The following is a 15469-nucleotide window of genomic DNA, read 5'->3' as shown; positions in this document are numbered from 1 at the left end:
TGAAGATAAGTGTGTCTTATGGTGAATCTCACTATTTTTGGTTTACATTGTTATTCTAAATCTGGCATCTAGTTGAATGTAGTTGAATGGCAAGTTTGCTCTGTTTTCCCTGTAGTGGTAGTTTACTGCATTGTTTATTTGGTGTTTGTGAGATTGGTTTCACTTTCCTTGTATCAATCATCTGCGTATATGTTTGATTGTTTTAGTGTTGGACTCAAATATAAATAGAATAAGCTTACGTTCTATCAATTTAGGAAATAACAGATAATATTGAAAGGCACATTTATGTATATCACCTAATGCACTGTTTTGTCTTATGCAGGTTAGATCTCTAACTCTTGATGTAAAAGTTTGGGAGCCTTCTGTTCTCAATCTGTTTCAATCTCTTGGCAACTCTTATGCTAATTCGGTGTGGGAGGAGCTTCTAGAATCTGAAAAATACGCACGAGTTGATGGTGTCTGCAGCAGGTAGTTGACTTCTGAAGTCATGTTTCATGGGTCAGCATAGACATGCATGCATTTGGTCTGAATTAGGGTGGTCTCTAGTTAGGCTTTGTATATAAATTCCATGGTATGAAGATATAGCTAACATTTTTGCTATCTTATTCTATGTTGTAGGCAAGGTGATTTTGAGGAAGAAGCACATTGTATGCCCTTCAGGAAGCCTAATTACAGAGATACACTTCCAACAAAGGAGAAGTTTATCCAGGCAAAGGTATGGAAGTCATTCCTATTCCCTTACTGCATTATTTTATACTCTTTCGATATTTTCTATGTTGACTAATAAATAAATTGTGGAGAGAAGACAATAAAGAAACCCTGTTAGTCTCTATAAATGATCAAATGTTTAGCAGGACTGCTATCCCTTGTTTTACAGTAGGGGACAATGCACCCAAGCACACCCTCCCAGAGGAAATCGAAGCAATGTTTTGAATCGTATTATAAACAAAGATCAAACTCTGTTGAGGGATGATCAATACAAATTCTTAAAGGTTAATCTAGTTAATGTTTTGATATTTGTTGGAACTTTTGATGTCAAGGATTTCATACTGTATGAGTTATGTATACATTTGACAATGTTCAAATTTGTAAGCATGCTATTGCCTTTGGGTACAATTTCTTGTTTATAATTATTTGATTATACACTACTGTATGTTTGATCATTAGCTTCTAGTTGATGATTTTATTGTGTCTTTAAGGTTTTTTTACAAAAGGGTGCATGAAACAAGTTTTAAATCCTTAAAAATCTCTGAACCTATAGGTTTATTTGATGATGTGTGTGTGTATGAGAGAGAGAGAGGGACAATATTAAAATGTTGTTCGATGATGTTTGTAGAAGCCTTCATTCCAATCACACACCAAATAGGAATTGTTTTCTTGTACTTTCGTTTCTATGTGGTTTTTTGCAAGGGATTCCTATTGGTTGCTAGGCCTGTTGAGGAATGTTTCAGTTTTTGTTGATTGCCTTCGGAATGACTAGGTTTTGTTTATGGTTCTTCTGTCCCCAATTTCAAGGATGTGTTTTAGGATGTTTTGTGAAATTCCTCTTCATTAGAGGCACCAAGGTATCTAGTTCAAAATCATTTAAACCACAATCCATTAGATTGTCTCTTGCACTTGCTATGTCTATGTCATGTGCAAGAGACTTGGACATGTACAAAGCCTGTACAAAGCCTTGAGCAAGTTGTGCAATTGTGTCATCTAAATCAGCACGCTCAAGGGCTACAACCCAATTCCTTGGCATACCCTCATTGTGATATGGTTGCTTATGTGACAATAGATGAAGGTTAGAATCTATGTAGATCAAATCCTTCACTATTTTTTCACACTGCGGAGTATGTATTTCAAGTCCACTCAGCTAACTAAGAGCTTGCAACTTATTGAGTTTGCATAAACCATTGAGTATTTAGTTTGATAATTCAGGAATCAAAACTTACTGAATTAAAACGTGTTATAAAATAAATATATTTTAATATGATAGCATCATGATCAAATGAAAAACAAATAAAGAACAAAAATAAAGATACATGCTTGGGAGAGGATTTCAATTGCAAGAGATCGTAAGAAAGTGGAGCCTTGACAATATACTTACCACCACTCATCAACATTCATCCTATTTTTGGCATGAAGAGTGGTAGTATCATGATATTTGGAAGATACAAACTGACCATACTCGATTGAGACAATATTATGAGTTTCATCATCATAATATATCTTATTAAATGTATCCTTTTAGCTAGTAGCACCCTCCACATCTCTATATGGTAGCACCCTCTTTGGCAATGCAAAAATCTCTTGGTTATAAAATCTTGGCGACAAAGCAAATGCTAAGAGATAAAGCGGATGGTCGTGTTCTAGTGGTCAACAATAATTTCTTCACAAATTTGAAAAATGTACCCCTGGGAAATGTTCCGTTGGCCTCTATTATTGTTTGTATGCTTTCAACACGATATTCGTGTCCATAAAAATATCACCTAAACACGACATTCACTATTAGCATACCTAATTGTGCTCTTGATGGAATTTGTATAACTCAAAACATATTTTGCCCGATCTCACCACCTGATCCTCAAAGATCCATGCTTTTAGTTTCTAAGCTTTTTGTGTTTGATTGCCCCCATATGCTCCACAAGGTGTTGATGACCATAACACTGAAGGAGCCTCACATGTTCACATGTCATCTTAAGATGATTTTGTGATGCAAATCATGTTTTGACAATCTAACATGGCAAAATGTCATATATCAACTATGAAAACTAAAAACTCAATAAAAAAAAATTTAAATTACCTTCAACAACTCCATCTTGGAGAATCCAAATATGGCTTGTGACATATGCTGATTGGTCACAAACATTTGAATCTCGTGAGCTGTTACATGAACTTGTTTGACCCATTCAATTTGTGTGCCCATCTCTTTAGAATGAGGGAGTGGACTGCACATGGTGGTAAAAAAAAGTGATTATATGTGGTGTCTGCTATAGATATAGGTGCCCTAATCTTTTTAGCATTGTCCAATATGGCTTGGACAACATTTTTAGACCCGCCATCTTAGAGGATTCTACCAGAATATTGGCAATGAAATTTGCCTATCTCACTTGCGCCTCACAATCCATTGCCTTCAAGAACATTGCCCCTCTTAGGGGACATTGTTTTTTGCCATGTATATTTGATCACTCTCTACTAAAGCTCTCTTCTTCGTAAATAAGGGGATTCACACCTTTTTGTATCTAGGATATTCATAATTAGGACAAGAAGGTTGTTGGTGTAAATATGTATTTACTATTTACACTTAAGTTTACTTAGGTTAATGCATTATTTTATTATTTTATTTTGTGAGACACTTAGGAGTTTGCGCACCTTTTTGAGTTGTCATGTTGACAACATAGAAGTGCGCAATTCTATTTCAGCACATGGTGTCTACAACATTGATTTGCGGGTTACACCTTTGTAGGCTTATCCTCTCATCATCACACTTACTTTCGTGCTTAATGGGAGATAACCCATATCTGGTGGACATGTGCCTGCTTGTATGACTTATCATGTAGCTGATTCCGAGGCATTCTAGATGCATCTCAGAGGCCTTTATATACAGACACTCCTAGTGTACTTTCATAACGCATATTGAATGAATATATCGTCATTTTGATCATACTCTCTCTTTTTGGTCTACAGTTGTGCTTGTGTTTGAGTTCTTAGTTCTTGGGTGAATTTTGCCCTAAGGCAAATTCTTACAAAGGTGATCCAACAATGCTAAAAGAAACCCATCTCTAAAGATGCAACAAGCACTGCTTAAATTTTCAACCTGTTCAATTTCATTTTTGTAGGCCCTATCCAACAAGCCTCTTTTTTGTGTATTATTCTTCGGTTCAAAAGGTGGTGGCTTTGGCATGAAAGGATATGGGCTTCGCTGATTTCTCCAAGCCACTTGGAGGACTTATTAAGCTTGTCATGGGTGATTATTAGTCTTACATTTGTTATTTCTCACATCCACTTTGTCTTGTTCTTTAATATATTGCAAGATTAGACCTTTAATATATTGCAAGATTAGACCTTTTGGCAACCCTTTCTAGTCTACCTCTTACAAGCTTTCACTCGAAAGTATGAGCTCATATACTCTATGTTGCAATGGTTACATTTCAAAAGAAAGCCCCCACCATCAAACATTTGCTTAATCATTAGTGTATAATGACAAAGTGGTGAACCTACATCAATTCTAAAAGGGCTCTTTTCATTTTGGCTTTGAGCAATTGAACTAGAACTTCCGTTTCTAGACGTTATCTCTGAATAATGAACCTAAAATGGAAAACTCAAAACATCATTATAAAATCTAGAAGAAAATTGGCGTTATAACCCCTTAATATGAATACAAAGCTCAAAAGAATTCAATACTTCTTACAAAACCAAAAGCAAAAAATCTTGAAAATGTTGAAAAATGATAGAGATTCATTCACTTTTGATTGCTAAATTTTCCCTCTTTAATAAGTCCTAAGCCTTTGGTGTGTCTCACTCCTTTGTGTTCACCTTCCAAGAAAAATACACCCACCGTCAAAACAAGATTGAGAAAAAAATGGTGAAAAATGCAAGGGTTTTAATGAAGATGAATGTAATGAGCAAATAGGGTCAAGATTAGGCCTCATGAGTTTATTAGTGTTTTAAAAATGTACTCTTAAGCGATTAGGGCTCATTTTTGGCTCTAATTGTTGTGGGTTCCTTTGGGTTTGGGTCATGTGCCTGAGACGAACTTGGGGGTGAACATGGCTAGAACTTGGTATCTTAGGTTTTGCATGTGTGTTAGCTAAGGGAAACATGTTTGAATGTTTGAAACTTTTCGAGTGATTTAGGTGTAAATAATTCGTGGATATACATGACAATAAAAATAAAAATAAAAAGTAAAACTACGATTTAGACACCATACAAGGAATCTACTTATGGTCTTCCCTTCCCCTCTATGGCTGCTTCTTTTTGCTTTAGGATCAACCAGACGAACCCACACATGTTAATCCTTAGTGAAGATATGATTTTCAGCTTGCTTGATCAAATTGTGGATTGACACCCTCTATTGTAACTAGGGTGATTTAGAGCCCATGATTTTTTTTTGATGGAGGTGAAGTTCATTTAATTTTTGCATCGACAATCTATTGTATATCTTTGAATATATGTGCTCAAATATACTCAAACTATTTTTGGAGGTTGTGTGGTTGGTGTAAGAGATGCATGGTAATCCTATGAAGATTTGACTCTTAAGACCAAACATCTAGTGCCATACATTTGAAATGACATATACGAAAAGGAAATCAATGGCATTATTCAACATTAATGTTAGAAATGTGTAATTTCAAATGAGGGTTGCCAGGTTATTGGTATTGGTACTGATAAGGGAAGGGCATTGATATAGCCTATCAACTTCTTTCTTATCCCAAAGATTCTTTGACCTTAGGTGTGCCATACTTTTATCAGGTTCGTCCATCGTTTGCTTCTCATGTGCTACAAGGTTTTGTTTGCCTGTGCCTTTGCTAGAACCCTTTGTTTGCCTGTGCCTTTGCTAGAACCCTTTGAACATTGGAAAGCTCTATATCCAACATTCCCACATTTGAAAGAAGTACCTTTGAAGTCTCTATTGCCAGTGTCTCTCTTAGGAATCCTCTGATCAGATTCTTCTTCCATCACTTGCTCTTCTTTTCTCTTGTCATCAATTGCTTGTCCCTTTCTCTAAGGTTGCTTTGTCTCCTTTCCAACTTATCTTCTTCCTTCAGGACATACCCATAACCATCTTCAACTGCATTAATCCATAACATGTTTAATGTTAAGCCTCAAGCTATTAATGTAATCTTAGATGACTCTTGATGTCCATATCAGATTGTTATCTTGTAGAATTCCTCTATATACTCCTTTACACTCAAGTCTTTTTGCTTCAAGTTTTGCAGCTTCTTGAAAAATTCCAATTCATCAACCTCCGATATGAATGATCTTAAGTCTAGAAACCATACCCTCCACCTAGTAATCTTAGGTTTGCCATTATCTTCCCTATCCTTTTGCAATTCTTTCCACCATAAGGCAGCATGACCTTTCAACTTAGTCTGACATAACATAACCCTTTTTGGATCCTTAACATCTTCAAGTTCAAATTAATCCTCTAACTCACTCATTGAATCTATCAATTCATCAGGATGAAAAGAATAAAAAAAGTTAGAAACATCCATTCTATGCCTCTTACCTATTTGTGTCATAGCTTTCCACAATCTTTCTTCTTCTACAGGGACCTCAACTTCAATAGTCTAAAGAACTTCAACAGCTTCCTCATATTCATCTTCAGTCTCAAGATTCCTTCTAGGCAGCAACCTTCCAATCCTTCGGTGCAATTGCCTTAACTTTTGCAGTCTGATTGCCAAGTTCAATTTACCTCCCTTTGTCGATCCAATGTACAAGTAATTTGCCTCTAATCTGGTGATACGTTCACCTCTGCAATACTCAGACAATCCTCAAGCTCTACAACAAGCCAAAAATCCTTCTATGGTACTCTTGTGAAAGTCCTGTGCAATTGCGAGTAAGATCCACACTCTGCCACCTCATAATTAATAGATTCAGGGCTTCACAAGGTTAGGAACTCTGATCAGTTAATACAGGATCATAAGACTTTGCTCTAATACCAGTTGATGTGGTCAAAGATAAGAGTTTCCGGGAAGGAGATATTCCAACCTTTCAGCTAGAATCAAGACAACGGAATTAACAATCTCAAATAGAAAAACAACATTTCGAACAAGCTAGATCAATATTTTCATTGACATAGAGCCAAAATTTAAATCAAATTGCCCTGCTAAAATACAGTCTTACATTACATGCATACAGGCCCGATTAATTACAAAGATCAGATTCTACCTCACTTCCTTCCACCACTACTCAACTACCCTCCCTACAAAGAACAACTGTGACACTTATATACAGGATCGCAACCCATAGGTCAGCCAAACCAATCAAAATTTCCAAGAATGGAGAAAACATATCATAATTTATAGGTCAAGACCCAATTCTAGAACGACTCCTCCAAGTAAGGTTGATATGTCATGTGATTGTGCACAGAGGTCCACCACAAACATATTAGCATTGAAGAATGCATCATCAACCATCACAGACCATGAAACGCCATCAGGAGATCAACTCATTCCAACCTGGCCCTTAGACCATGAAAAACAAACAGAACTGGACCAATCTTAAGAACTTCATCAGGAAGTTACCAATCGAAATCAGAACCCAGATATAGATGTTTCATGATGTCTAGAACATATCATAAGGATCAGATGGAATATGGAGCCAACTAGAACTATCCCAGCACAAAACACCAAAACTGACAAACAAGAATGGGAATAGAAAGGAAATATTTTTTGGGGTTAATGAAGGAGTGCTAGTTGTCCAAGGATGTTCTTGCATCACATGTAATGATGGATAGATGGGTTCTTAAAAAGATTAGATGCATAATTGGTCTAAGTGAGAGCAATCCTAAAAGAAGGCAATAGTATCTCTGCGAAAGTAGTGCAATAAACCCAAGTCTGTCGTGGCAAAACTATATAAGAAACAAATTTGTCATCAATATTGAAAAACTAGAAACAAGTGAGTCCTTCCTCAAGATGTAAACATTTGAAGTGGCATCTTAGGAATCTAACTAAAAGGAGTTCATCTCAATATACAAAGCCTGAGGGAACTATTTTAAATTTTTGAGGCCACAAGCAGACTTCCTCAATTTGGAAACTTAAAAAAGACCTTCAATGACACCCATGCAAAGGTAAAGCCTAGAAGGTGGAGTTCGAAAAAAATGAAAGTGAAGCACTTGAATCACAATCAGATTGCTCTCAAATGTAGCCAACTCTTCTTTATATTAGAGAAATTGGTGTACTTGAGGTTTCATTCATTTTCTAGTGAGGAACCCTTAGTTTCAACAAAAAAAACAGCTTAGTCTACATTTATAGCTCACTTCTCTCTATTGTGTGCACCTTGGTACAAAGAGGGGCCAACAAAATAGAACCAAATTCTACCTAACAGAGCAACAACACCCATGGAGGATGAAATGGGCAATACAAATTTACATCTATATCTACTACCTATAGAGAAATCTAAGGATGAGCATCGACAGAGCATCATAGCTAAAGACTTGGAAATTGATGCATAGCTGATGCAAGGGTGGAGCTTTGTCTATTGGATGACATAATACAATAACTTGAATTTTTTATATGTGTTTTTATAAGTGTATTAGCATTTCTATGAGTCTCAAATGTTGACAATTTTTCTAGTATATTATATTAGGCTTTATATACTTGAAAGTTCAATGTCATGATATTAAATTATTAATTATCAAAGAAATTAAAATATCAAACAATTAATCATTTCAGTTTGTCTCTTGTCACTTAACATATAACCAAATTTCCCATACACACACACTAAGACATTGCATCTTCAAGTATTTGTCTCTTATTTTTTTAAACAAGGTACCTATATCCATAGTGGGAAAACTCATGCTCAGCAACTCGCCAAGCCCCTAAAAGTTTGTTCGGGAAAAAATCAGCCAATTTTTAAAAAAAACTCGGGAACTTAAAAAGCCCACTAAAGTTTAATTAAAAATACATTGTTTTTGCAAATTTCAATGAGTTAATTAAAGAGAACACAAAAGAAACAAGCAGAGTTTAGATATATATAAATGCACAGTGGGTACAAAATCGCATTCTAATGCGGAATGCTAATGGCGGGAAGCAAAAATAGTAAATAGTTTCTTTCAAACTAGAAGTAAATACTAAAATAGTGTATGTTTCCAAGGTACAATGGGGATGAGGCTACATCTACAAAAGCTTAATGATTCAACCTGTACTGTTTCTATAATTATCTTTTGACTTTCTGAAGTTCTGCTTAAGAAATTGTATGTTTCAATCACAAAGAAATGACAACAGCGAAAACAAACAAGGCACAAATTTGCAATAGTTTGATCATAACTCCCTTCAAAATAAAACGTCCAAGATGTCCTTGACTTCTTTCAATTGATGAAGTTATTTGCATGTTTGTTAACTATCAATAGATTACATTTGCAGCTAAACGTAGAAACATTTCTCGGCAGTATTAATTTTTGCTTCCACGGAGCCCATCTACAATATAGGCAGCTTACACCATGAAATGGAAAACAACTAACTAAACATCAACGTGGCAAGTAATCTGTGATTTTTTGGGTGCAGCTGAGTTTTGAAATTGGTGATTAGTTTCGCCAAAAACTAGCTGGACTATAAAACTCGATGATTTCCTACTAGTGAATGTGCCAACTGTGCTCCTAAAGACTTAACCCCTGAATGCATGTCGCTCAGAAAAACCTAAAAGGTCCGATGCTAGAGGATGACATGTCTGTTACAAGTGGTGACTCTACATTGACCTCATGGTTTCAATAGTCGCGATGACTCTTCAGATACATAAGATAACTCTACAATGACCAGCAGGTACGAAACAAGAGATCCACTGAATCCCAAACGTTACAAAATAATGATTTTCACATTCTTTCCTTTGAAAAATAAAATTGAACAGACAGAAGACGGCTGTATATTTTTCTGGTCATTCCATACACTTATTGTTATTCCCTTTGCCGTTACACATGAAAAGTCTATTCTGAATAAATCACCCCAAATAAAGATTGAAGACACATTAAAACAATGTAACACCGGTATTGGGGTACATTGGGACGGCGGAACGCCGAGACGAGTTTCCAGGACAGGAGGACAATCAGCCTAATGTTTGGTATGATAGGGGGATGGCCAGGGGACGGCAACAAGGGGAGGACGGGGTAGGGATGGGTGTTGTATAGTATACATATAGAACTTGAAATGCTAGTTATGAAATGACGTCTCATTATAACATATCAAATTAAAATACTTGAACATAGAAAATTGCAACATGAACTAGAACCATTGAACATTCAACATAGTAACATATTACCCAATATTAACATTCAAAAATCAAAATTCAAATAGAAATTCAAGTGCCCATCCTAGCGGTGACATGGTTGTGGAATGGCAGAGGTGGGGGTACTTGGGTACTCAAGTACCCGGTGCGGGGACGTCTTGGGGATGGGTACTTTGAGGTTTGGGAGGGAGGTGCGAGTCCCTATGTTTCACTATATAAAAATGAAAACCTGATGAGAGAAAGCGGTAGCTAGGAAAGAAAGACGACACCATTTATATAGAAAGTCCACGTAGGCTCTGGAGGAGGGATGCCACCTAATCACAAATGGAGCACACTTTAGCACGCATTTAAAACTCGAAATGAATGCTCAACAATATGATTGATGAAAGGGATAATGGTGGAACATGAAGAAATTATTTATGACACTCTGAAATAAGAAGCAATACTGAACATAATCTCTTCTGATGAAAGATATACAAGCACTGGCAAGAGTAACCAAGTAGAGCCAACGAATAGCATAAATCAGAGAGACCAACAAATTGCAGAAAGATCTGACTCACAGCTACATCATACTTTAACACATACAAATTGCCTACAAAATACTCATAGCAATCTATATCAGGTACATGAACTAATGAAGAGAGAGACTCCTTATATTGCTGTTATCTAACTTGGCTCTGATACCATGTTAGTGTTTTGCCCAGAAATAAGATAAACAGCAATAAACAAAATGAAGAAAGGCATAACAATTTATCCTGGGATAACCCTCCATCTTGAAGCGAAAATCCCAGCCACACCAAAAAGTACATCTTTTATTAAATAAAAGAAGTTTGAGTACATTGCTTATCACACAAAACTGTTGATATATAATAGCTTCAGTCAGATACAAGGATAACTGATTATGGTGACTGTATGCATATGTGCATGTATATCAGTTCACTAACTGATATACATGCATTCATACATAAATACTTGCATAGTCCCTGTGCTAAATTAGAACTATCATGCCTTGAATTCACACAAGCAATTATCCTTGCATTCAATCGAAAATATTCATACCAAACTAAGTATGCAGAAATCTGTACTTCCATATTATATTATCTTTTGGTGATTGAATATTGATTACTTGCATAATATCGATCAGACAATGATTGGATGCATTCACATTAAGACACAATAGGACTGAGCAGATGATCCATTTATGTTTATGCAGATCAGCGACTTGATATAAATCATGTTTTGGTTAAACATTAACTAAACTGGTTAATATAATGTTAATGATTGTTTATACCAACAGTCATGTCATGGACGTGAGACATGTCCTCTCATGACATGCCTAATGGCTTTGTGTCTTTTGAAACAATGCTAATACCCAGCCGAACATCCAATAGAGACATTGAAATCAATTAATGCTCTGCCCTTTGGAGTTCGGTGGCTGCAAACATGAGATTCATGATTACATATTAATATTCAGTATTTATCAATATTGAATTGCCAGCCGCATACACAAATCAATAGTGAGATCTTCAATAAAATAATCATATATATATTGAATTGAGAGAGACTTCATTATTATAATCAGAAATCTCTTTATTTTCCAAATGTGAGTCTCTTCATATTTCCAAACGCATGTCTCTTTGCATGCCGCATGTCTATTCATATAATAAAATGTCAGATATGTAGGATGAGACACCTAGCACACCTTGATTGCTACATCGTGCTCACTTGATTATAAGAAAGATACAAATGAATACGACTGAAATATCATCATAAATCTCTTCTCTAGCAATCTCAGAGGTAAAGATCTCTATCGCGGCTATAATCTTCAACACTTGACATTCTACATAAGTCATAATGTTCAACTGACCTTTTACAATATTGTCCAATCAAAGCGTCAGAAAATTTGGATAATGCAGTGGTAAGTGGGTATGGCAGCACTTGGTGAACACAACAATAAATAAAGTTAATAGAATGTCAAAACAATTAAGAAACACACTGGCTGATATCCTAGAAACTTGTTGATGTCACTGATAGCTGTTTGTCATTTCTATGATCAATTCTCTAATCATCTGGTTTATCTTGACTTGAATAATGTAATAATTTTGTTATAAAAACTAGGGTTTTCCTGGTGCTGATTTGCCTTATCAGTTGTACCATGATTCAGCATTTTATTTCAGGCCAGCCAAGTGGATGAGATTATAATTTATTAAACATATCAGGAATTTCATAAGCTATGCAATAATTATTTATAATTATAAATTGTGTTAAGAGAATCAAAATCATGATTCATGATGCCACAAATAACTTGTAAGGTTTTTGAATTCTATATTATGTTTCTCATGTCACATTGCCATACTGTCGAGTAGTTCAAACCCACAATATCACCTAAAAAGGCTGGAGCCTTCAAGAAATAATGTGGTCTCATTGAGTGCAATGGAAGATTTATAAAGGGGACATGGGTGTTAATGCTTCCATTTTGGGTGTTCTCATGGCCACCCTAGACCTCTATTCAGTATATTGTAGAATTAGTCAAAGGTTAAACAAAAAACAGAGGACTCAGTTGGCACAACTCACAAAGAGGGTTAAATAATAATATAAAAGCCGAAATTGAGACAAAGAAAGGATAAGGCTGTGATTCTCTATTATAAAAAACAACTGAAAGAACAAGTAAAAACTGCAGAAATCAATAGATCAAAATAACAAAAACACCATATAAACAGTTTGATGTTTAAAAATAAAGTTTTCAAATCCCTCATCCAACCCAAGTCAGAAGGACTTGGAAGGACATTTGAGGGTATATAACAAACCTACACAAATCCAGTTGCAATTTGAATTAACAGGCATCCTGCTGTTTCGATGAAGAACATCTTCAAGTTTTTCTATGTACTGGACACACAGTTATTGGGGTATGTGTGGTTTTAGAAAATTATACTTAAAAACTTAGCTGACAACTTGCTTGTTCACAAAGAGATGGAGGTTCAGCTTAATTTTTTAGAGGGTTCCATCCTATTTTATACACATTTCCCATTAATCCGCTCAAATCAGTGGGTTCTTGTGGCTTAAATGTCAAAATTTTTATGGTTTAACTTTTTACCTCTTTTATAATTATTGCTTACTCATATAGATTAAAAGTTTTGATTTATTCACTTGTTCGGTAGTACTTCCAACAACTCTCTACTTGGAACAGAGATATGGAAGGTTTTAAAACAAAAATTCATTTCTAAACTGACTTGCTGAATATTGTCGGAAGCAAGGAAGCAACATGCATGCACATAAATATATACCCATATTACATAGTAATAAACATACAAGCAGATGTGTTAAGAAACACAGAAACTTATGCAAACAGTTGCATGTAAAGAAATTCATGGTGTGCATATGTGAACACCCTCTGGAAAACATACAAGTAATGGAACATCATATATTAGAGAGCTGGTGGTTTTCATGGCTGTGACAGTGAGCTGGCATCACAGAACTTTTAGAGGATCCATTTTGCTGAAGCCAGTATAGCTCTGGAAGGGATATGCTAGAAGCTGAATCAAATATTCATATGGTACTTCGTGGATATGTGTGCTAGAATTGCTTTCAAGATTTGAATTGTTTTATATCACTATCTAGTTTTTTCACTTCTATATATGGCTAGAGTACTTATGATGCCTTAGTTAGATATATATGCATGTGACATTATAAATCGATGAATTTACTAATCATGTGATAATAAGTGCTTTTGAAAATTCAATATAATTTTTATTTTGTCCAAGGAACATCTGATATTTTATGATTAGTAAAAGATGTTTATTATGACTTTCCCTGCTTTTTTCGGATTCGAGACTAAGAGGTTCTTTCTATCATTTTCTTTGCAGTATTCTGCGAAAAGATTTATATCCAAGCCAAGCCCGGACTGTCAGGCATCATCAGTAGCTTGTCAAATATGGGATGCTGTTCGAGCTAATGACAAGAAAATGGCATACCGTCTTATTTTAAGTTCCAGTGCTGATGTTAATACAACATATGAAGAGGTGAGGGCAAATGATTCCTCAAATATGTCAAAAGCTACAATAATGAGAAGGGAACACACTACTTCACAAAACAATTCTGCTCCTGGTTGTGGGCTCATACAACTTTCAGATTCACCAACAAATAGCACAAGTTCATTAACTGACAGTGATGATTTAAGTGAAGCAGACGAGGGTCTACAACAATGCTCCTTGTTACATCTAGCATGCTACTTTGGTGACCTAGGCATGCTAGAGTTACTCTTGCAGTATGGTGCCAATCTAAATGTTGCTGACCATTTTGGAAGAACACCTCTTCATATTTGTATCTCTGGCAGGAAACACTTATTTTCGAAGTTGCTGATTACTAGGTGCCCATATGCTTTGTTTGGATTTTTTTTGTTGCCATTAAATTTGGAAATGCTTTGGTTGCATGAGTTGTTTGAAACATATTTTAATCTGGAGTCTTATTGTTTTGCCTTTTTTCTTAAATACAGGGGTGCTAATACAAGAGCTTTGGATGGAGATGGTAAAACCCCATTACAAAGAGCAATGGAAATGGGTTTATCTATGGATGACGAATTTCTTGTTTTCTTGTCTGAAAATAACAGACAGTCTCTTTGATGGTTGGTTAGTTTATCTGAAAGAGCTAGCTCTGCCCAGTCCTTTGCTGGCAAGATGCAAAGTTTATTCATTATGGTGCATTTTTTGCACTGCCATTTTGATTGTTGAGTCCTGTCAAGGATGCCCATTGCTTGGATATCAACAAGGCTTTTGTGAAAGGTGCCTTGATCTTCATATGGATACAGAACAGTGGTCCCAGAGCTGAAAAGCATTTTTCCCAGCATGTACAGTGCACATTCCCTTACAGTCCTCATTCATTCGGTTTTGTAGTGATTCCCTAATGCTTCATCACGTTATATTCAACATCCCTTATATGAGTATGAGTATGTTCTCCATCATTTTCTCCATAAAGTTTTTGTATAATTTGGTTGGTTGGATATTTTTTTTGTATATATAGCTGTGTGCTATGCTTTTGGTTCCCCTTTGTATGTAAGGTCTACCAGTAATGATATATTGTGCTTGGAAAAGCACCTAGCCTGGCTTGATTTCATAAAATATTTCGAGGATTTGTTTCATAAAATATCAGATCAATGTTTCATAATTTTCAGTTGTGCCTATATTTGTGAAGCACATTGATAAAGAGCGTTCAGAGGGATGAGGAATAGAACTGGTTTTCTTGAATGTTAGGATATAGGTCCTCTTACAGGCAAATTTGATTAAAATGCTTTTTTTGTCAAGCCTACATAAATTGGGCTTAGCTGCTCCTGTATGTAATCTTAATGGAAAGGTGGTGGTAATATTATTTTTAAATCTTTGCAAAGCACTGCAGAACTAAATACAAATCTTCCTTTGTATGGGTAAGATGGAAGAAATGTTGTCTTTACACCAAACAAGTTTTAATCTATTAAGCATTTTTTGTTTATATAATTAATAAAGATGTTTTAGATTTTTAGATTGTCTGGTCTCAGTTGCTTTGGAATGTG

At 35.6% G+C, this 15469-nt stretch overlaps 1 protein-coding gene across 1 annotated transcript in view; it reads left to right on the top strand.

Moving 5' to 3' along the window:
- Positions 1-15103, top strand: part of LOC149539695 (ADP-ribosylation factor GTPase-activating protein AGD3-like) — a 60797-nt gene extending 45694 nt beyond the window's left edge. Inside the window, exons 16-19 of the mRNA XM_089800913.1 lie at positions 323-468; positions 619-715; positions 13791-14293; positions 14420-15103. Of these exons, the coding sequence (XP_089657039.1) occupies positions 323-468; positions 619-715; positions 13791-14293; positions 14420-14546 (873 nt within the window). The 3' untranslated portion in view covers positions 14547-15103. The remainder of the gene's footprint in view (positions 1-322; positions 469-618; positions 716-13790; positions 14294-14419) is intronic.
- The last annotated feature ends 366 nt before the right edge of the window (positions 15104-15469 follow it).

The sequence above is a fragment of the Cupressus sempervirens genome, chromosome 9 (assembly GCF_028749045.1).
Source record: "Cupressus sempervirens isolate cs-2001-9-10 chromosome 9, ASM2874904v1, whole genome shotgun sequence".
Classification (NCBI taxonomy): domain Eukaryota; kingdom Viridiplantae; phylum Streptophyta; class Pinopsida; order Cupressales; family Cupressaceae; genus Cupressus; species Cupressus sempervirens.
This window is presented reverse-complemented; position numbering and strand designations above follow the sequence as displayed.